This window comes from Dendropsophus ebraccatus, chromosome 14 (genome assembly GCF_027789765.1).
Source record: "Dendropsophus ebraccatus isolate aDenEbr1 chromosome 14, aDenEbr1.pat, whole genome shotgun sequence".
In the NCBI taxonomy this organism is placed as follows: Eukaryota; Metazoa; Chordata; class Amphibia; order Anura; family Hylidae; genus Dendropsophus; species Dendropsophus ebraccatus.
Window position 1 is genome coordinate 71616433 of NC_091467.1, and position 24083 is coordinate 71640515.

A 24083-nucleotide genomic window follows, 5' to 3' on the forward strand; every position below is an offset into this window, starting at 1 on the left:
CTTCATAGAGGAGCTGCCACATTTGGTTTTACCTTTATTACCTCCCATTGAGTTCAGATTGTGATGCAGAAACTGACTGCGTTGCAATAGATTTCCTTTACAATACCAATGCAGTGTGTGAACAAGACATAGAATTCTAGCAGGGTTCGGTGTATTCACAAGGGGCAGTTTCTGTGCATTGACTTAAAGGAAGACATCACCCTATTTGTAACTCCCTATGAGAGGGCACTGGAGATAAGCGCCGCATGACTGGACTCGAGTGTGCTGGAGCTGCGCTCATCTCCAACTCTGACACCTGGTGGCATCTGAAGGGTGGCAGACATGTCACTTGTATCAGGAGAAAGACTCTTAGGGTGCCTTTACACAGAGAGATTTTATCTGACAGATTTTTGAAGCCAAAGCCAGGACCAGACTATACACAGAGAACAGGTCATTAAGGAAATACACAGATTTCTCCTCTTCCCTAATCTATTCCCGGCTTTGGCTTCCAAAATCTGTCAGATAAATCTCTCTGTGTAAACGCACCATTAGGGTCCTATTCCAGGGAGTGATAATCGTCCCTATCTGACCAATTAACGCTCTGTGTAATAAACGCAACGATCAGCTGATTGTTGATATAGGTTTGGACCTATAATTGTTGGGCACACGTAGCGATGTGCGGCTGACGATATGCAAAGTGCATACATTACCTATCCATGCTGCAGGGCTCCTCCTGCACCCTGCTTCTCCCCGGGTCCTGTGCGCTCCAGCTTCAGAGACAAGCTGCTCAGCCAATCACAGGCCGGGACCACCGTCGCCGCCAGTGATTGGCTGAGCGGCCTGTCAGCTGAGACCAGCTGCGCTGGAGCTGGAGCGCACAGGACCCGGGGAGAAGCAGGGTGCAGGAGGAGCCCTGCAGCATGGATAGGTAATGTAGAGAGTTTACGCAAGGGCTGCAAGGACATTGGTAACGATGTCCATGCAGCCCTTGTTAAACCATTATCGGGCCGTGTAAAAGAGCACCGATCTAGCAGATCAGCACTTGTTTACAGTTTTTATCGGGCCGTGTAATCGTATCCTTACACTGCCACAGAGAGCTGAAGTTTCGGTTACTGACCAGGGCTTATTGTCTCCTTGTACGTTACATTCAGTGCTGGGGAAATAAATCAGGCATTGCGACTTCCATGTTCCTTCCTGTAGAGACGTAGCTGCACCCAAGTGGTCTCTTGTGACTATGTTGTAAGAAAACCTCAAGAAAGTTTCTTATTGTTACTTAAAGGGATTATCCAGTGTTAGAAAAACATGACCACTTTCTTCCAGAGACAGCACCGCTCTCGTCTCCAGTTTGGGTTCAGGTTTTGTAACTCACTTCCATGGAAGTGAATGGAGCTTAATTGCAAACCCCACCTGACCTGGAGACCAGAGCAGTGCTGTCTATGGAAGAAAGTAACGTTGTCTGGTAGATGTGACAATATGCAACTTTACATCTGCAATCCTGAGGAGCAGTGACCTGCAGCAAAACTACAACTCCCAGCATACACAGACAGACGGCTGTCAGGGCATGAGAGAACTGTAGTTTTGCAACTGATTGGAGATTTCTGATGAGAAGGTGTAATGTCAATTATCAATATAATAACAAGGAGAGAAGGGCAAGAAAGAAAACTCTGAGGCTCTGGGAGGGACTTGTGGAAAGTCACCCGCCATCTGTTCTGTCTCTGCTTCCTTATTCTTACCCGGTTTGTGCTTCTGGAATGATGTCATCCATCACCACATATACCATAGCGCCTGCAGCAAAGGCCAATGCATAGGGCAACAGTGGTTCTGCCAGTGCTATGGCCACGGCTCCTAATACTCCGGCAATGGGCTCAACCATTCCACTGAGCTGTCCGTACCTGTGAAGTGACCAGACACAATAACGTTACCTGTTATATGCAGGACGCTGTTCACATTACATTGCCATAAATATACATTTTTAGGGGCCCTTTGGTTTGGGCTTTATTCCAGCTATGACTGAACCACTTCACAGTCCTGACAAAAATCTCAATCCAGTAACCTGTGGTGCGTGCGGCGCTCTTATAGGCTGTATAATAGCATAGACACTTACCACCAAAAACTTAGCGCCCTATTACAAACGATTACCGACCGTTCTTGGCCGATTACCAGCCGTTCCAGACAAAAATAGTTTAGTGTAATAGGTTAAAAGGCAAAGATCAGCCAACATGCACGATGTCAGCTGATCATTGTTTTAATTAATGTTTTTAAAAAAAAATTATCACAATAGTGATGGTCTGGTGGCGCCGGCTCTGTGTAATAGGAGCGCCGGCTGCAGACCATCGCTCTTTTCTATTGAACAGCGTGTAATAGCACAGACAGCAAGCAGGGAACGAGGGGCACGCTCACTTGTGCTCCTAAATATTGGGCCAAATAACATTACACAGACATGTCCAAAGTTTTGATCAGTGAGGATTTCGGTGCTGAGACCCCGACCAATGGCCTAGCTCTAAAGATCAGTGGGGGTCTCTAACAGGAACACTATATCATCAAAATCAGGGCATTTAAAGGGGTAATCCAGGAATAGAAAAAAATATAGCCACTTTCTTCCAGAAACAGCGCCACACCTGTCCTCAGGTTTTGTGTGGTATTGCAGCTCTGTTCTACTGAGGTGAATGAAAGACAATGTAACAATATGGACTCACCAGAACGCCTTCCACGTAGACACTCCTGCTCCACGCAGCGGCAGACTGACTGCAAGGCCTTCTGGGAAATTCTGAATTCCAATCCCAAGAGCAAGGTTCCTGGTAATAGAAGAAACAACATGGCCATGCAGTCCCAGCAGATACATTATACATATACCACATCTCTATGTACAATAACATGTAAATCCTTCTCCTCAGGGTGACCCCGGGTGACATCACCTTCTCTCTCCTCGGCACGTCTATTGTAACACGTAGGCCTGGAGCTTGGCAAGAGTTTATATATACAGTGATCTCACATCCAGCAGCTGAGACGCCTCCCAGTACCTGGAAACTACAAACCTGCTTCTCATGTAATAAAGGAGAGATCTGTGGGGATTACAGGACGATGCATGATGTGTCCTCAACCTGCGGCTCTACACTACAACTCCCAGCAAGCCCTGATAGCCTGTGTCTGCTATAGAATGATATAGCCCAACCCATAGCTCTAGCTGCCAAACTAATAGTCCTATCATGCCCAGACAACCAGTGTTCTGCAGGCATGCTGAGAGTGGTAGTTCTGCACAGGTTCGAGATCAATGTAATAATAAGGTCAATGTCTTTATGAATTGAGGATCATGAAAATGGCGATCGCTCACAATGAAGACGACAGGAGAAGATGGGATGTCAGAACACAGCAATATCGTCATCATCTCAAGAGGCAGAACATCCTCCAGGGATAGTGAGAGAGAACATTGGAAGGGACGGAAGATACAGAGACGATACGTCAGCCGACACCTAATGTGGCCCAAACCAACAATGACATAAATGAGGCTTTACTAAGACCCAGGATGGGGAACCTTCAGCTGTTATAAAACTACAACTCCCATCATGCCTGGACAGCCTAGAAAGGTGTAGCTTTGGCTGGAGGGCTGCAGGTTCCCCATCCCTGGTCTAGACGACTTCTCGGAGATGTGAGCGTCCACCAGCGCTGGAGGAGTCACTCAGTGTGCGGAGCATAACCTCAGGGACTGCAGTCTCTGCTTCATCCTCCACCCATCGGAGGGGTTAATAGTACGGCCCCGTAACCCAAAGTACGGCTGGCTCCATTCACAATGAGCCTGTTATTCCCGGCAGGATCCAGACCGCGGAGGAATCTAAATATCCCTTCTTTTCTCTCACATCTGAAATAACACGCGGGTTCCGCTCCGCCATCTCTCTCTCTGTGAAAGGCCGCCCCGGCTCCCATCACCTGAACTAACAGAACATGCACTGAGTCTCACCCCGCTGCTCCCTGTGCCACCTCCTGCCACAGGAAGCCTGAGGTTGGATACTCCGGGCAAATGGTTACTATAACATCTGTGCAGCCCGGCGTACAGGACGCCATTGTTAGCCAAATTTATGTGGGCGCGGATCTGAGAGAGGCCAAACAGGCTGCGAGTATGCCCAGCTCCATAGAGGCTACAGAGCAGGTGTACGGGGGTGAGGAGAGTACATACCCAGAAGGGGGCTCTATATGTTACACATCAATAAAAGGCTCACTAATATGTCTATAAAAAAAAGAGACTGTATAGATCACGTTATGTCAGAACCTGACGACTATACAGAGGCAATCGGCAATGCACAGACGCTATCCCTTACTGGTCACCAGTCACAACATCCTCAGGATAGTCCATCACATTGTCAGCCGCCATGGACACAGTAAACAGGCGCAGACAGCGCCATTCTCCGAGTAGTGGCCATCAATATGTTGTGACTGGAATATCCAGGATTACTAAATAAAATGGCTGCAATCCTCCAGAAACAGTGGAACTCTTGTCCACAATTTCTCTATTACAGCTCTATTGAAGTGAATGAAGCCAAGCTGTAATACCACATGCAACCTGAAGACGGGGGTCGCTATTTTTTTCTTAAAACCCCGCCAGGAAAACTGCTGGACAACCATTCTTAGGGTATGTTCATGCAGTAAAAAAAAAAAAAACATCATGTACTGTGTGAACACACCTCAAGAAAGGTATATGATGCTCCTTTGATCAGCACGGTTATAAATCAGTGAGGTCTATGATAAAAGCCTTTGCCATTGACGTAAAGTTTTTGAGCTTAAAATCCATGTGTGTGTTTCTTTACTGTGTGAATGTACCCTAAAAAGAGGTTCTTTTGCAGCAGGAGTGTGATCTGGGGTAGACGGAACTTTACCTGTGTCTTAAAGCAAAGATCCGGGGTCAGCTTTTTTTTCTTCCCTCAAAAGAGTCGGGGAGGAGGTGGCTGAAGCTGACAACATGCACCTACCTCCTCGCCTCTTGCACTGGGGTCCCCTGACAGGTCACAACTAGAGATGATCAGGTTCATTCGAACTCACACCATTGGCATTTAACTCCCACTGCCTTCCCATTATGTGGAGAAGGTGGAGACAGCCCGAGCCGCCTGGAAAACAGGAATATAGCCTAGGTAATAGGCCGTATCCCTGTTTTCCAGGTGGTACTCGGGCTGTCTCCTCCTTGCCCATGGAATGGGAAGGCAGCGGGAGTCAAATGCCAATGGTGTGAGTTCGAATGAACCTGAACATCATCGCTGTTCGATCATCTCTAGTCACAACCCGGGTCCCCACTCAGACCAGGAAGCAGCCGGGGACCGGAGCAGAGGACAGCGGACCCCAGCGCTGGAGCCGGGGAGGAGGTGGCTGAACATAACAACATGCACCTACCTCCCTCTGGGTTTCACATCCAGAAATAACATGCAAATGGAAAATCCAGGGTATAGGTGACTGTATACCAGGGTGGACTTGTCATGGAAATTGATTGTTAAAGCTCTTTTGACATTAGATTTTTGTATATTTATACATTTGTATATATTTTCTTTGAGATATTGTGTGGACATATGTTTCTCTGCGTTATATTTTTGCAATTATTGATTGACAAGTTCTACTATTATTGTGGTGTTTACATCTTTACCTGGTATATTTTATGTAGCTCTTAACATTGTGGGGGCACATATGTATTTGTGTGGCGTCTTTTGGCCACCATTTTAATTGGTTTTAATCTCTTTTTTTGTTGTTGTTGTGAGTGTATCAATAAAGATTTTCATTTGCATGTTATTTCTGGGTGTGCAACATTTTATAGCTGTGTCGCTTTTTTCTTTGGTAGAGTTATGTGCAGGGTTAACCATTACCAGGAGCACAGCGGAGAGACGGACACATCTCAGACCTGACATTCTCCATGTACAGAGATCAGATGGAAGAGACACCTCTGCGGCCAGGAAGGGGTTACGGTAATATCCCTTTCCCATTACTAAAGAGAACAAGAATGTGCTGGTAGTCAGATTCCTGCCCCCCTGGTTTGGCACGAAGAGCCTCTGGTGACTGGATTTAAAGCCTTGTCGCCACAAAGACTTCTTTCTTATGGAGCAGAACAGAGGCTTCCAGTGTCCCTGCGGACGCTCGCTCTATGGGATGTGCAGGAGCTCATACAGCTCTGTGACCAGGGACCAGGCCAGGATCAGCCAGTGGGATAATAGAGCGGTCCCCCTGAGCCGGGAGGGGGGCGCTCACACCACACACCCAGACTGTACTACCATATGAGACTATGGCACAGAGGCCGGATACATCCATGTCTGTCATCTTCTATCAGGACGTGTCTATAAAGCTGTGTTTCCTGCTGCAGAATTACAACTCCATTAGACTTCGGCTATCTGGGCCTGCTGGGAATTGTAGTTAGGGAACCCTGATCTATCAGCAGGACTGTACACTAGAATAATAACGATGGTCGGAGAGGATCCAAGTAAAAGCTTTATCATTGTATACTCAAAAGGTTAGCGATTTCTTGATACATTGTGTAAGGGCAATATTACACGGGTCGATTATCGCGCAAAAAATTGTTCTATCGTTTAAATTAAAACGATAATCGCTCTGTGTTAATTGTTCGCTGTAATTCCACAAGTTCCGCATTTGTTCACTAATGGTTCAGTGTAATCGCACATTGTTTATTGTTTTGCTGGGATCAGAAGGAATAAACGATCATAGTAACGATCGCAATAATGATCATAGTAACAATCGTAACTAACGACCATCGTTCTGTGTAATATGGTGAACGATTTCAGGTTAACAATAAACAATCTTTTTTGCGGTTTATCGGTAAAAATCGCTCCATGTAATAGGACCCTAAGGGTAGGTTCACACGAACCCGAGCGGAGAATTTGACAGATTCCGTAGCTTGTACCTGTTCATGGCCGCGTGCCTTTCCACCAGCTCCTTAGACACCATTCTATGGGCGTCCCGATTCGGCTCTCCGCTGAAAGAATTGACATGTGAATTCTTTCGGCGGAATGCGGAATCCGCCTGTACATAAAATGGTATCTATGGCACGGGCAGAGAGTTCCGTAGTGTGAACCTACCCTTAGTCAGTGCTTCACCTTTTCACAAGATCTTGATCTTTGCTTGGTACAATGTATCAGGTCCAGACGGATACAATGTATCTGTGTAGGTAAAATGTATCAAACCAGGACAGCAGGGAGGTCTGTGCTGCTGGTATATGTAGCTTCTAGACTGGATACAACTGTAGCAAACCCTCAGATGTGGTAAAGCAATAGATTTGCATCAGGTATTAAAGCGACTCTGTTCCCACATTCTGCCCCCCAACCACCTGTAACGTCTGATAGCTGCTTTTAAAGGGAACCTGTCACCCCCCGTGCCGTGGTGACAGGCTCCCGACCCCCCGTTAGAGCCCCCTATACTCACCTAATCCCGCTTCTGGATCCGGTCGGGTGATGAAGATCTCAGCCGCTGCAGCCCGGCGCGCGCGCTGAGAGATGAGTCCAACGCTCATAGAGAATGACGGAGCGCTGGACTCTCCTGTCATTCTCTATGGGTGTTGGACTCATCTCTCAGCGCGCGCGCCGGGCTGCAGCGGCAGAGATCTTCATCATCCGACCACCTCCAGAAGCGGGACCCGGCGGGATTAGGTGAGTATAGGGGGCTCTAACGGGGGGTCGGGAGCCTGTCACCCCGGCACGGGGGGTGACAGGTTCCCTTTAATCCAAGATCTGTAATAAGGTCCTTCGGCAGGTGATGCAGTTATTTCCTAAAAAAACAACTTTTAAACTGTTAGCCCAATGTTAAATTGGCGTAGCATAGAGTGTCTGTGCCTATGACCTACACCGCCCCTCTGTTTTTTCTCCTGCCCTCCTCATAATTAGCAATGCCCCAAGCAGGATTTCTCCTATTCATCACTTGTCTGATCACTGCACATGGGCCATAGTGATCCAGCACATATGCACCGCTTAGACAAGTGATGAATAAGAGAAACCATTCCTGGGGCACTCCTAATTATGAGGAGGCAGGGAAGAAGGACAGAGAGACAGTGCAGACCTAGGGCACAGACACTTTTGGCCATGCCAATTTGACACAGTGCTGCAAGTTTAAAAGTTGTTTTTTAGGACAATATCTTCATCACCTGCCGAACGGACCCCAGGACAGATCTCGCATTAAAAGCAGCTATCTGATATATATACATACATACACACACACACACACACAGCCCAGCATGACATTATAGTTATATATACATACACACACACAGCCCAGAAAACCTCTGCCTCTTAACCTTCTCTCCTAAAGTCTTCACTAATACAGAACTGCTGATATGCTGCAGAGAATTCCTCCTTTCCAAGTGCATTATTGTACATTTGGAAACATTGAACTGCAGTTTCCATTGTTTAGACTTATCTAGTAAAGCAAAATCATTTTCCATATTACTGACAATAGACACAACTTACCTACCAAACCTTCTCCTATGTCACTATCCTTACCTACCAATCCATGTCCTATGTCACTATCCTTACCTACCAACCCTTCTCCTATGTCACTCTCCTTACCTACCAACCCTTCTCCTATGTCACTATCCTTACCTACCAACCCTTCTCCTATGTCACTATGCTTACCTACCAAACATTCTCCTATGTCACTATCCTTACCTACCAACCCTTCTCCTATGTCACTATCCTTACCTACCAACCCTTCTCCTATGTCACTATGCTTACCTACCAACCCTTCTCCTATGTCACTATCCTTACCTACCAAACCTTCTCCTATGTCACTACCCTTACCTACCAACCCTTCTCCTATATCACTATCCTTACCTACCAACCCTTCTCCTATGTCACTATCCTTACCTGCCAACCCTTCTCCTGTCACTATCCTTACCTACCAAACCTTCTCCAAGTCACTATCCTTACCTACCAAACCTTCTCCTATGTCACTATCCTTACCCACCAATCCTTCTCCTATGTCACTATCCTTACCTACCAACCAACCCTTCTCCTATGTCACTATCCTTACCTACCAACCCTTCTCCTATATCACTATCCTTACCTACCAACCTTTCTCCTATATCACTATCCTTACTTACCAAACCTTCTCCTATGTCACTATCCTTACTTACCAACCCTTCTCCTATGTCACTATCCTTACCTACCAACCCTTCTCCTATGTCACTATCCTTACCTGCCAACCCTTCTCCTATGTCATGTTATTTCTATTATCTTATCCAGCACTTGCTTAAAAAAAGGGGGTCTGGCCGGACTTTTAAATACAATTTTCGACTTCACGGAATAGCCCTTTATAAGTTGCAAAATGGATTTTCTTTTGGTCCCTGTTTGGTTACATTTGTTTTGGGAAACAAGAGCCTTCATATGAAATGCAGTGTGAAAGTGGCCATCACTATTCAAAGAATTCTCTAATCTGCTGTCCCCAATCTATGTCTCTCCAACTGCTGTAAAACTCCTATCATTCCCCAGGCTGTCAGGGCATGGTGGGAGGTCTAATACTGCAACAGATGGAGAGCCATAGGTAAGGTAACACTGCTGTAATGATGGAGGCCAGAATGGTGCTCCTCTACCCCAGGGATAGGGAATCTTCAGTCCTCCAGCTGTTGCAAAACTATAACTCCCATCATACCTTGGCAGCCAAAGCCCAGGCATGATGGGAGTTGAAGTTTTGCAACAGCTGGAGAGCCAAGGTTCCCCATCGCTGCTCTACCCGGTGGGTTATACGCTAGACCCCAGAGCCATGAGTTTCTGTAGTCTCCTGGGACACTGCATGCCATGAACACTGCTGGTAGATGAGTGATATTGCTTTTACATTTTCTAGGCTCCACCGCCACATCTTCACTACATTGGTGATACATCAGAGTGACAGTGAAGGGACACTAATATATAAGGTCTGGATGACTAGACATTGAATTGCTGTCACACAGCTTAAGACGTTACATCGCTTCATTTTCACGGCCGATCGATAATTACAGGTGTTGGTCACATAATACCAGTATACAGTAATGGTTAGGCTGCAATAGTAAGAAGTCAACACTTGGTGGCAGCAGACATACACGAATCCCTCCTCCTGCAGTACAACGGGAGATGAGCATCTCTATAGATCTGTATGGGTACCACTCAGTGCAAGACACAGATGAGATTTTATATATATATATATATATATATATATATATATATATATATATATATATATATATATATATATATAATGTGTGTGTATAGTGATCATATACCGTATACTTCCCTATAAGTCTTTAGTATCCCAGTCACTGACCTCGCTCATACATCACATGATAGGATCTATACTGGTTCTAGTGTTTTGAGAGGTCTATGAGAGTCAGGAGTGGATCAGGTGTTGCTGGAGACGTTGATATAAAGCTCACAATATTATCCTGCAGCCCTCGGGTTAAGGCAGAACTACAACTCCCAGCATGCCTGGACAGCTGTTGTAGTTTAGCAGCAGCTAGGCAGCCACAGGTTGCAGAATAAGGTCATACGCAGCTCCGTAATGATGGGGCATGAGGGGTTAACCTGCCAATATGGCTGAATGGTGGTGATGTCAGAGCTCTGTAACCTAACCAGAGTCCAGCTGTCCTATATGTCCTCTCTGATCTGCACAGGGAACTCCGACATGGAACAACGTGTACAAGAGCAGCCGCAACCTACACACTGAGGTAATGGATATCCCACCCTCCAAGCAGAGGCAGCCAGGGGGCGCTCTATGCTCCACAATCAGCACAATACATGGGAGGTCGGTATAGAGACACTTTCTCAGCTAATTTATATCTGGCCAGTACCTCTATGGTATCCCAGATTACGCTCTGTACTTGTTGCAGCACTGACTGGCTACACAAGGTCCATTCACTATACCAGGACTCGCCCTTTCCCCTCCTGGCTTCCTGGGACAACCATTGGAGGGTTGTATGAACCAGGGCTGGATATTTAGGATAAAATTTGCCCTGTTCCGGGTATGGAGGTGCTGGACTACCTGTGCTCCTGGCCCTGTCATTTTAGTCCGACCTCCGCAAGCCTCAAGTCTTTTATAAGGAAACTGCTATAAAAGCAATTCCATATAACACAATCATACATGCACATGCCAGGCTAAGGGTGGCACAGGGGGCATTGCTGGTAGTGGGTTAGGGTGGGTTCAGACTGAGGAATTCTCGCGGAAAATGTCTGCGGAATTCCGCCAGCTGTCCGCCCGCACGGGCACACGCTTTTCCGCCGGCTCCATAGACACCATTCTATGGGCCGGCGTATTCCGCGATCCGCTGAAAGAAGTGACATGACACTTCTTTCAGCGTATAGCGAAATACGCCGGCCCATAGAATGGTGTCTATGGGGCCGGCGGAAAGGCGCCCAGATGTGCGGGCGGACAGCTGGCGGAATTCCGCGGACATTTTCTGCGAGAATTCCTTAGTCTGAACCCGCCCTTATAGGAGAATACTCCTATCCTGGCAGTATTATCCCCAGTATAGCAGAGCTGCTGACTGACACTCCAAACAGAATCAGCTGGGTGAGGAGCGCAGGAGATTGCGTAAAGGCCCTATTCCACGGAACGATTATCATTCATAAACTCGCTCCGACGACTGCTCGTTAGCGTAGTTCAAAATAGTTTTTCAGCATGTCGAAAAAAAATTGTTGGTCTTTGAAAGATAATTCGCTAATCGGTTCGTAAAATTAGAAATCTTTCAGTCGTTTGTAAAAAGGTTTTGAAAAAGTAGGTGTGTCGTATGGTCACGTAACGACCGCAAAGTAATCGTTACACTACATATATCGTTCACGTTATGTGTTATCGTTCCCAAAAAAAAAAAAATAATATTTGTTTAGTAATCGTTAACAAGCAGTCGTTGGAGCGAGTTTATGAACGATAATCTTTCCGTGGTATAGGGCCTTAAGAGAACGTGAGGGATAGAAATCTAGAAACCTATGCTAATTTCTAGTGCTGGAGGAGGTCTATCCCCCATTACTGTAAGCCGTGTATAACATATCCATAGGATTAACCACTATTGATGACAAATTCTCTTTAAAGCCACAATCATGTCGGCCGGATTAAAGACAATGTAGGAGCTTGTGTGTCTGTGTGTTAGTGGAGAGTAAGGATTATCATCAGAGGTGAAAAAGAAGCTGCCGGGATGGGAGCGCTCAGAAGTGACTGGTATATACATAGTGTATGATGTATACAGAGGGTTACTATATACTGCTCTGTGTCCTATATCCACCCTAATAACCGACTCTCAGCTAGAAGCTTCCCTGTTCTGTAGGACGGGATACCAATGAACCTCTGTTACCTAGCACTGCACCCATCCTCACCTCATGCTTAGAGCGGATGATATATGTCACCTATTGTACATGTCAGGGGTAGGTGAGCTAAAGCTTTGGCTGTCCAGGCATGATGGGAGTTGTAGTTTTGCACCAGCAGGAGAGCCAAGGTTCCCCACCCCTATTATATGTGTATGTGTTTAGGATAATCTTTACCTTGCACTCTCGAATGTCGCCGATGCGGTTTTCCCAATGGCACCAAAGCCGACTCCAACTGCGAGACCCTCTAAAAGAGAGATGGAGGAACAGGATTTACTAGAGGGCCATGTGATCTTTATATCTTACCAGTAACATTATACCCTCCCCAGTACAGCCATATTTACAGGTGAAATGTTATACATATAAAGGGTTCAAAATGATTTCCTATACACAGGATAAGTATCTGGCTGGTCGGGGTCCCCTGAGACCCCCTTTGCCTCAATTCACTTGGGAAACACCCTGATGTATGTAGAGATGCATGCAGCATTTGATAAGTGGTGGCTGCAGAATTGGCTGCCTGGCAAACATCTATATATCCATAGGCCACAGAGGGTAGCCATGTTTTCCAAGACTCCTTAGGGCTACATCCAACCAACTTCTTCAGCCACCAGTAATAAAATGCAGCTTGTTCGGGTTTGTTCATCTGTAATGTAGATCTCTGACTTATACTTACGGTTGTCATACATAAATCCCATGTGGTATACATTCTAATACTGAATTTGGGTGATAAATTGGTATACACCAGTTCTGCCATCCACTATTGCAGTGTCCCAGAGCAGGGGTGCCACTACTGTCACGCAGGTTGGTACGTACGTATGTATATATGTATGTGAGTGACTCTTAAATGAGGCTTCACAAACTATTTTTTCCCCGGGGCAATGCACCTGGGATTTCACTGCCCTCTAACCTTAAAGCGTAACTGTCATGTTTTTTTTTATTGCAGAAATCAGTAGTATAAGCAATTTTAAGAAACTCTGTAATAGGTTTCATCAGCCAAAAAATCCTCCTTCTGCACTCAAGAAGCAATCTCCCAGCCTCGTCCCCTGACTTCGTATCTGTGCATTATCAGGCAAACACGTCTTCATTACAGAGAAGCCAGTGAAGACGGGCTCTGCTCTCTCCATTGTAAGCCTATGAAGGGGGGAGGTGCCGAGGGAGATGAGGGAGCAGGAAGAGGTGACATGAAGGTCAGCTGTTTCTAGACTCTCTGGGCACCTAAAACGCTAAATTCAGGTGTCAGAAAGGTCAGTGCTTATCTATGAACTTACTGAGAGAAGATTGCAGGGTGTTGTGCTTTGCAGGACTGCTTCGTGCTCAGTCACTCCTAACAGCCCCTCCCCTCTCCATAGCCACATAATGGAGACAGAAATCCTGCTGCTTCTGAAGTGAGGGGGGAGGCTGGGAGATTGCTTTTTCACTACAGAAGGAAACTCTTTTGGTTTACAAAACCTATTACAAAGTTTCTTAAAATCGCTTGAACTGTTGATATTTAATGTTTTAAAAATGACCCTGAAATGACAGTTATGCTTTAAGGCCTTTAACCAGCAGCCGACAGGGTTATCATGGCCGGTCTCCCTGAGATCTGTTTACCGTATGTCTTATTACAGACATGCATAGACTGATGACCAGTTTAGGGGTGCCGCCAGATCCCTATATGTGACACAGTTGTTCCTCCAGGGTTGGCCGATCATACAGCATTGCTGCTCATAGACTGACAAGCTGCTAAACGGAGCACAAATACTTATGGCTGGGGAGAGTGCAAGTTCAGCAAGTTACAGCTACTGTATGCCAGATGCAGGACGTCCTGATGGAGCCCCCTTATTCATGCACTGATCTATAAATTGTGGTAACAGTATATGACAGTGTTCCCAGCGCTTTTGCAACTTCTACCATGATAGGAGTTGTAGTTTTGCCACAGATGGGGAAATATTAGCATGCAGTGCAGCATTTATATATTTATCGATGTTCCCGCTATCACTTCCTCTAGAACCTGTAAGGGCAGTAGGCTCAGCAGATGAAACACATGGAGGGGGGGGCAGACAGACACCTAGGAGCGTGGTGACATAAGGGCCTTATAGTACACAGACTTCCATATGAATATGAGTCACAAGTCGACCCATGAAGCAAAGGTTACCCTGACCTTTCCCATGCAATTACCATACACACATTAAAGCGATGTAATGAGTCTGAAGTGGCCGCCGGGGAGTCATTAGCATTACAAACACCGCAGACTCGCCACTTACTTGTCACTCCACTTTACTCTTTGCTTTAGTCGCAGTGTCAGACTGACACAAAATGCTTCAGTTGTGTTATAATATTACGGCTGCTAATGCTCCACCGCACCAGAAAGACCGAGGACCCGCCGGAACCAGGGAAAGATGGATGGTACAACCAGTGTAATGGACAGTATGAGGCGGCATACGTCAGGAACCGAGGCACACCGCTACATGTAGGGGAACATATCAGGAACCGGAGCACACCGCTACATGTAGGGGAACATATCAGGAACCGGAGCACACCGCTACATGTAGGGGAACATATCAGGAACCGGAGCACACTGCTACATGTAGGGGAACGTATCAGGAACCGGAGCACACTGCTACATGTAGGGAAATACATCAGGAACCGGAGCACACCACTACATGTAGGGAAATACATCAGGAACCGGAGCACACTGCTACATGTAGGGGAACATCAGGAACCGGAGCACACTGCTACATGTAGGGGAATATATCAGGAACTGGAGCACACTGCTACATGTAGGGGAACATATCAGGAACCGGAGCACACTGCTACATGTAGGAGAACATATCAGGAACCGGAGCACACTGCTACATGTAGGGGAACATATCAGGAACCGGAGCACACTGCTACATGTAGGGGAATATATCAGGAACTGGAGCACACTGCTACATGTAGGGGAACATATCAGGAACCGGAGCACACTGCTACATGTAGGGAAATACATCAGGAAACGGAGCACACTGCTACATGTAGGGGAACATATCAGGAACCGGAGCACACTGCTACATGTAGGGGAACATATCAGGAACCGGAGCACACTGCTGGATCCACGGCTAAAGAAGGGACATACATTAGGAACCATGTTTCATCACCTTCCCTTCCCGGCTATCTTGCCTCAAACATTACAGAGATGATTTAACCCTAAAAAGTAAGCTCCATGAAAAACTTTAATTTTTTACAGCACTGCTTATATATTAAGCCGATATCATCAGCCAGAGATGACAAGTCTCCTGCCCCTGGGTGACCTCTCTACTCATTGTGGAAAGAAATACATCAGCAAGACAATGGTGAACAGTGCAGAAGAGAAGGAGAACATGCCACAGAGCCCGCCGTATCTAAGCCTGGACCGTAATCCTGTAGTCTCTGGATACAATCTAGTGTTCTCTGTTATGAATCATTCTAGACTGGAAAAATGGTGAAGTGTTTCTCCATGGGATACTGAACCGAATACTACAGAAGTAGTATTGGTTACTAGATGTCCATGCTATCTGCTGTGCACTGCCTGTTGTTAGGGGAAATTTGTCTCTAGTAACAGACAAAGCAGGATAGTTTATAGGAATCAGGGGTGTGGATTATGATATGCAGGAGAGAGGGAGACCCTGGGAAAGCTTGGGCTGTATACCTGCTTAAGATGAATCACACTATTCCTAAAGGTAAACCAAGCTTTTCCTTGTCTCTGACCACCCATAAAACTTAATGTGATCCTGCTGCTGCTGTTGTTTCATCACTTTCTGCTCACATATCACCTTGTAAACCCAGAGCATCAGTAACCTCTTCTCCCCAACATTCCATCTGGAATATGTTGTAAATCATCGGCTCAGCTCAGTGCATCCTGTTCAGTTCTCCATCACTATGTCATGGCATAGCAGAGAGTTATGTTGTGATGTGCTGAGGGAAGTAGTAAGGGAGGAAGTACATGTAAGGGTAGTTCTGGCAAAACACCCCACAATCTGCCCCAATATGACCAATAGCTGTGCACTATGGGGGCATCTCAGAGAATAGCAGCAGTAAGAGCCATACAATCACATTGTCTCCACTCTGAAGGGTTACTGTAACAACACCAGACAGGTTTATAAACCAGTATGCGTCACGTCAGCAGGAGCGCCGTCCCTTCCTGACTCCTCTGCTAAAACAGAAGCCGAACAAGGGGGATTGTGTGGGAGGGAGACACGCGGCAGAAACATGAGACGGAGCTGTGTGAACTACTCAACGTATTGTCTGCAAAAAACAAGAGAAAACAAATCTGTTGTTGTCCTTACACCCGACCGTCAGGCGTTACGTTTACTCTGCACCTTATATCAGGGAGACAAACACAAGACGTGTATACACTTTCTATATGGATGCTCCTCATTCCTATCACATGTGTCACCATTCACAACACCCATCAGCTTCTGGTAACTGGATCTGCCAGCTCAGGGGTCTGTATGAAAGATGCCCCATGTATTAACGATGCTGAAGTATAATACAGGATGTTACTCAGGATCAGTAAAGGATAAGTAATGTAATACAGTGGTACCTTGGTTTAAGAGTAACTTGGATTAAGAGCGTGTTGCAAGAAGAGCTCACAGTTTTTCAAATTTGTAACTTGGTGTAAGAGCATTGCTTTGGTTTAAGAGCTCCCTGTACTGGGTTGGAGGGGGAGGGGCATGGTCTGCACAGGGTGGTCTACTGCACTGTACTCTGACCCAGGAAGTCTCCCTCACCTTCCAAACCATGGCAGAACCACTTCAGCCCGGGGCTTACATCAGGGGACAGGACTGTGGAGGTAATCTTTTCATAGCTGTAACCCCTCTCTATCAGACAGAGAATGCTGCATTTATGTGCCCACATATGTCCTGCTCATTCCTTCCTGCTCCCTGCAGTCTCTGTCCGCCCTTGCGTTTCCCTTCGTCTCCATTCCTGCTATAATCTGTCTGCACTCACACTCAGCTATACACACTGCTGCTATAATGTGCCTGCACTCACACTCAGCTATATACACTGCTGCCATAATGTGCCTGCACTCACATTCAGCCATTAACACTGATGTATAGAAAAGTTTCTGTCACTGTCCTCTTGCACAGTTTTGTGATTCTCATTTCCTGATTGGTCCATGCTGAAAACACACCCCTTCCTCATTGCTGTCATGTGACCACACAGACCTCTGACAGCAGCCCTGCTTCTCTATTCAAGCCTGTTGTACTACACTACTGCATTATGGGGATCTGCAGTTCCATCCTGTATCTACAAACTGCTGCTGTGTTATCAGGGTTATACAGTTACTATACATTATACACCACATGCTGCTATACTGTACAGTAACTTATATATCACATATCCAGCTGCTGTGTTATCAGGGTTATACAGTTACTATACATTATACACCACATGCTGATTGCTATACTGTACAGTAACTTATATATCACATATCCAGCTGCTGTGTTATCAGGGTTATACAGTTACTATACATTATACACCACATGCTGCTATACTGTACAGTAACTTATATATCACATATCCAGCTGCTGTGTTATCAGGGTTATACAGTTACTATACATTATACACCACATGCTGATTGCTATACTGTACAGTAACTTATATATCACATATCCAGCTGCTGTGTTATCAGGGTTATACAGTTACTATACATTATATACCACATGCTGCTATACTGTACAGTAACTTATATATCACATATCCAGCTGCTGTGTTATCAGGGTTATACAGTTACTATACATTATACACCACATGCTGATTGCTATACTGTACAGTAACTTATATATCACATATCCAGCTGCTGTGTTATCAGGGTTATACAGTTACTATACATTATACACCACATGCTGATTGCTATATCACATATCCAGCTGTTCCCCAATGTTTGTTTTATCTGTTTTACATGTTATTCAGAATAAAAATTCATTATTTTTTGGGGTGTGGAACCAATTGTCTGTATTTCAGTTATTTCTTATGGGAAAATCTGCTCTGGTTTAAGAGTGATTTGGATTACAAGCACAGTCCCCAAACAAATTATTCTCGTAATCCAAGGCACCACTGTATATGTAAACAGTGACCCCACCAGCTGAATAGTGAGTACAGTTCTGGAGTATAATACAGGATGTAACTCAGGATCAGTACAGGATATGTAATGTAATGAATATACACAGTGACCCACCAGCATAATAGTGAGCGCAGCTCTGGAGTATAATACAGAATGTGATCAGTACAGGATCAGTAAATAGATGCCAGTAGCTACAGACAGTATAGTGTGGATACTGCAGTAGTCACCCATGCACAGACCTAGCTCTTTATAAGGTATTGACAGATCATGAGGCGCTCCCCAGAATGCGGATGACGTAGCGCTCTCCCACATACCGCGGCGCTGAGCGTTCTGCACACTGCACTGATATAATTAGCACGGCCATCAAACTCAATTAACATCATTTGTGCAGATGCTGCGTCTCCGATGAGCTGTTATAGATGGCTGGGGGGGGGGGGGATCTGCTGAACAAACACTAACTTGTCAGGATGCTGGTTATTGTATATCATTCCCTGCAACAGAAGCTACAATGCTGCGCTGGGATCCATCACACATCAGCGGTACCCTATAGCCCACACTGGCTTCCTTCCATCCAATTCTACCAAGCCATCTGTTTTCAATGGGAAAAATGTGTTAGGATCTGAACATTTTGTCAATCATTTTGCCCAGAGGTAAGCCATCAGCGTCCACGGACGACTCTCTGACGGACGTGCACAGAGACCCAGTTCCTGTATATACTTTGTATAAGCAACTATAAAATCCATATGTCCAATCCTGTGTACTATCACAGGGTCAGAACACCCCTATAGATATTAGTTGGCTGATCCCACTGAACTTCCTCCAATGTTTTTATCATCTATCCGTCTCCTCTGGCTGTTCATGCGCTCCCACTGACTCCCTTAACAGGGCAGGCGGCTGAGCACCTGTTGCATCGAGTATAGTGATATATCCACAGCTCAGAGACCGACGTCTAAACCTTGTAGGTGGGATATTAGTTATACGCTGTCAGAGCCGGCCTTGTTTATGCACAGAGACGCCAGGGGGGATATATATATCTATACTATGTGAATGGATTTTCCTCCCCTTATCAAGGAATGATGCTGTTTCTTACATCTCTGGCTGCAGCTGACAGATAAAAATGGTTCTGCTTCATAGGATTATTCTCAAGGCTGAAAAATGAAGGATAAATGGAAGCTGCAATGTAAAAACTGAACTGTTAAACAAAGGCCACAGTGCACACTTATCCAGCAGCCACAAAACTACAACTCCTGGGCATGTTGGGAGTTGTAGTTCAGAAACAATTGAGTTACAGGTTGAAGCTAGAGGAACAGGGACTGATCTATAACAATCTTTGTACAGCATGCATCAAGTAAAAACAGATGACCCGCACCGGTAGTTATATACAATGTCTGTTCCATCATACAGTCACTAGGATTCCCAAAGTAGCAATATGAGTAAGCGGTGCTCAGATAGAAACAAGCAATATTAAATATACGTGTAGAGAATTAATCAGACACTCACCCACTGTAGTGACTTTAAAAGTGGTTTATTGCAGCATGTAGCGTTCACAGGGAGGGAGACGTGCAGGTGGAGGGTATCCTGGGACAGCTGTTTCGGGGTTTGCCTTTCTTCCAGTCAGGAAGAAGGGGATAAAAAGAAACTGCTGTCCCAGCTGATCCGTAACAGCCGGATTACTTCTCTACACGTATATCTTGTAGAGTATGTTGTGCCATATAAGCCAAGAGAAAGATATAAAGCTACAGTAGGGCCAGAGTTCTGGTTATGCTATGCGGTTATTTGCCAAAAGTTTCCCATAGGGCCGTCTGCTGCGTTGCGGTCAGGTCCCACATCGCCTCTATTTCTGCATCGCCAGATAATGTTATAATAATTCAGCTGTAAAATATATCAAAGAGTATCAATAGGTGTGTACTTGTGGAGGGTATTTAGAGTTGTGCCTAAATTTTACCCCAGATGGATTTTTTGGGCGACCGAGGAGGTTCCTGAACATTCACATGTACATGTCCCACTGTATAATGGTTACTGCTACTGGAAACCATCAAGAAGTAGGTATGCTACAGCTAATGGTATTCTGAACATCTACATAGGCATCTAGGAGCATAACATAAACCATTAGGGAAATCATAAATTCATTACAGAGTTGTCAGCCTTTACTGATTGATGTCAATCACAGCCGGAGCCGTAATACAGAGGTCACAGTGTTCGTCTCTACTTCTCCATGCGATTGGCTGCACCCAGACGTCTTGTTTGCTCTCCAGATCCATTGACTCATGAACAGTCAGACATTTGTGTTGGGAGAAGTGACGGCTGACCGTGCCGTTCATCTTCTGCCGTTTCCCGGGGCGCACACTGTATATTAGACATAATATCTTATCGGAGCGATCATACGCTTTCCCATATCACATAGCTCAGGCAGCTGCCGTCTTGCTGGCTGGGCAATGTCCGTGACAAATTAACCCCTGCAGCAAAGTCAGCCTTTTAGAGAAATCAGCCTATATATTATTCTTATTGGCTGCATGCATTTTATTGTGTTTCTTGTTCCCTAAGAAACTGGAAGTGACTGAGACTGATGGCTGGCCGTGGCGGAGGCGGCTGTGGCGGAAGTCATATGGGCAAACATCAAATTGTAACTTATCACCGATAGTATAGGAGGTGACTGATTGGTGGGGGCCCTGACTGTCTGGACTACCACGGTGTCCCTTGTCTCTAAAGTGACTAGAGCGGCTGTGTGCATGTCCACCTCCTGATCCATATACTTGTTATGGGACGTCAGCAATGTTTGAAGGTCCCACCGAGAATGAATGAAGAGGCAGTTGAGCTTGAACATAAGGGGAACGATTGATCACTGTTCACATGATCTTGGCATAACCTCTTTAAAGGGGTACTCCACTTAAACATAACTTGATATGTTGCTGCCCATAGTGTTTCTAACAATTCCCTCCCATACTTGTTATTATCTGTTCAGTCTCCTTCCCCCAGTTTTCTGCTGAAGACACAAAAATCTATGTGTGAGCCTCTCTCTCTGTCTCCCACTCCCTTCTGAGATGGCTGATGTAAACAAGTCCCTGGCAGGCTTTATCTGCAACATTGTAGTTTATTTGCAATGCTGGGAGGGTTAATCACAGTGAGTTTATTAGTAACTTGACCTCAGAATAACCCTCCCAGCGTTACAAAGCTGCTACAATGTTGCAGACACAGCCTGCCAGAGACTTGTATACATCATCTGTCTCAGAAGAGAGGGGTGAGGAGGGGGAGACAGAGAGAAAAGTTCACATACAGATTTTTGTGTTTTCAGCAGAAAGTGTCAGCTGAGAACTGTGGGAAGGAGACTGAATATATAATAACAAGTATGGAAGTAGGGCTGGGCGATATGGGCAAAAAATAAAATCTCGATTTTTTAAAATTTTTTGACGATTCTCGATTTAAATCTCGATTTTTTTCCTTTTTTGCTAAATAAACAGAACATTTTCTCCCTGCAGCATCAGATACTATTTTAATATTTTAGACAAAAACTGTATTGATTTCCAGTGTAACAGAGGCCCCATATAGTATAGGAAATCATGTTTGTGCCTCCATCTACGTAGGGTGTAGGAGTGGAGGTATAGTGGATAGGGGGTGTAGGAGTGGAGGTATAGTGGATAGGGGGTGTAGGAGTGGAGGTATAGTGGATAGGGGGTGTAGGAGTGGAGGTATAGTGGATAGGGGGTGTAGGAGTGGAGGTATAGTGGATAAGGGGTGTAGTAGTACAGGTATAGATGAGGGGGGACTGGGGTGACACTAAAGGGGACTGGGGTGACACTAAAGGGGACTGGGGTGACACTAAAGGGGACTGGGGTGACACTAAAGGGGACTGGGGTGACACTAAAGGGGACTGGGGTGACACTAAAGGGGACTGGGGTGACAATGGGGGACACTAAAGGGGACTGGGGGGACACTGAGGGGACTGGGGGGACACTGAGGGGACTGGGGGGACACTGAGGGGACTGGGGGGGACACTGAGGGGACTGGGGGGAACACTGAGGGGACTGGGGGGAACACTGAGGGGACTGGGGTGACACTGGGGGACTGGAGGGACAATGGGGGACACTAAAGGGGACTGGGGTGACACTAAAGGGGACTGGGGTGACACTAAAGGGGCCTGGGGTGACACTAAAGGGGCCTGGGGTGACACTAAAGGGGACTGGGGTGACACTAAAGGGGACTGGGGTGACACTAAAGGGGACTGGGGTGACACTAAAGGGGACTGGGGTGACACTAAAGGGGACTGGGGTGACACTGGGGGACTGGAGGGACAATGGGGGACACTAAAGGGGACTGGGGTGACACTAAAGGGGACTGGGGTGACACTAAAGGGGACTGGGGTGACACTAAAGGGGACTGGGGTGACACTAAAGGGGACTGGGGTGACACTAAAGGGGACTGGGGTGACACTGGGGGACTGGAGGGACACTGAGGGGACACTGAGGGGACTGGGGGGACACTGAGGGGACTGGGGGGACACTGAGGGGACTGGGGGGGACACTGAGGGGACTGGGGGGGACACTGAGGGGACTGGGGGAAACACTGAGGGGACTGGGGTGACACTAAAGGGGACTGGGGTGACACTGGGGGACTGGAGGGACAATGGGGGACACTAAAGGGGACTGGGGTGACACTAAAGGGGACTGGGGTGACACTAAAGGGGCCTGGGGTGACACTAAAGGGGACTGGGGTGACACTAAAGGGGACTAGGGTGACACTAAAGGGGACTGGGGTGACACTAAAGGGGACTGGGGTGACACTAAAGGGGACTGGGGTGACACTGGGGGACTGGAGGGACAATGGGGGACACTAAAGGGGACTGGGGGGAAACTGAGGGGACTGGGGGGGACACTGAGGGAACAATGAGGGGACTGGGGGGGACACACTGAAGGGGACTGGGGGGGGACACTGAAGGGGACTGGGGGGGGACACTGAGGGAACAATGAGGGGATGGGGGGGACACTGAAGGGGACACTGAAGGGGACTGGGGGGGACACTGAAGGGGACTGGGGGGGGACACTGAAGGGGACTGGGGGGGACACTGAAGGGGACTGGGGGGGGACACTGAAGGGGACTGGGGGGGACACTGAAGGGGACTGGGGGGGGGACACTGAAGGGGACTGGGGGGGACACTGAAGGGGACTGGGGGGGACACTGAAGGGGACTGGGGGGGACACTGAAGGGGACTGGGGGGGACACTGAAGGGGACTGGGGGTGACACTGAGGGAACAATGAGGGGATTGGGGGGACACTGAGGGGACTGGGGGGGGGGACACTGAGGGAACAATGAGGGGACGGGGGGACACTGAAGGGGACTGGGGGGGGACACTGAAGGGGACTGGGGGGGGGACACTGAAGGGGACTGGGGGGGGGACACTGAGGGAACAATGAGGGGATTGGGGGGACACTGAGGGAACAATGAGGGGACGGGGGGACACTGAAGGGGACTGGGGGGGGACACTGAAGGGGACTGGGGGGGGGCACTGAGGGAACAATGAGGGGATTGGGGGGACACTGAAGGGGACTGGGGGGGACACTGAAGGGGACTGGGGGGGGACACTGAAGGGGACTGGGGGGGGACACTGAGGGAACAATGAGGGGATTGGGGGGACACTGAGGGGACTGGGGGGGTGACTGGTGCAGCTGGAGGTGATTGGAGCAGGAGGGCACATACATCTCCTCCTCCTCTCACCTCCACACACACGCTCCCCTCCCGGCCAGATATG

The 24083-nt window shown here is 47.0% G+C and overlaps 1 protein-coding gene and 1 long non-coding RNA gene across 8 annotated transcripts in view; one reads left to right on the forward strand and one right to left on the reverse strand.

The window, feature by feature from the left end:
• The window catches only part of LOC138772466 (uncharacterized), a 256638-nt gene extending 250195 nt beyond the window's left edge, over positions 1 to 6443 (forward strand). The window contains exon 4 of the long non-coding RNA XR_011359772.1: positions 5795 to 6443. This is a non-coding gene — a long non-coding RNA (uncharacterized lncRNA). The remainder of the gene's footprint in view (positions 1 to 5794) is intronic.
• Positions 1 to 24083, reverse strand: part of SLC39A11 (solute carrier family 39 member 11) — a 420528-nt gene that overhangs the window by 2128 nt on the left and 394317 nt on the right. For all 7 annotated transcript variants that reach the window (XM_069952867.1, XM_069952866.1, XM_069952868.1 and 4 more), the window contains 3 exons: positions 12453 to 12522; positions 2676 to 2774; positions 1713 to 1871 (listed from right to left, as the gene is read on the reverse strand). In XM_069952867.1, the coding sequence (XP_069808968.1) occupies positions 1713 to 1871; positions 2676 to 2774; positions 12453 to 12522 (328 nt within the window). The remainder of the gene's footprint in view (positions 1 to 1712; positions 1872 to 2675; positions 2775 to 12452; positions 12523 to 24083) is intronic.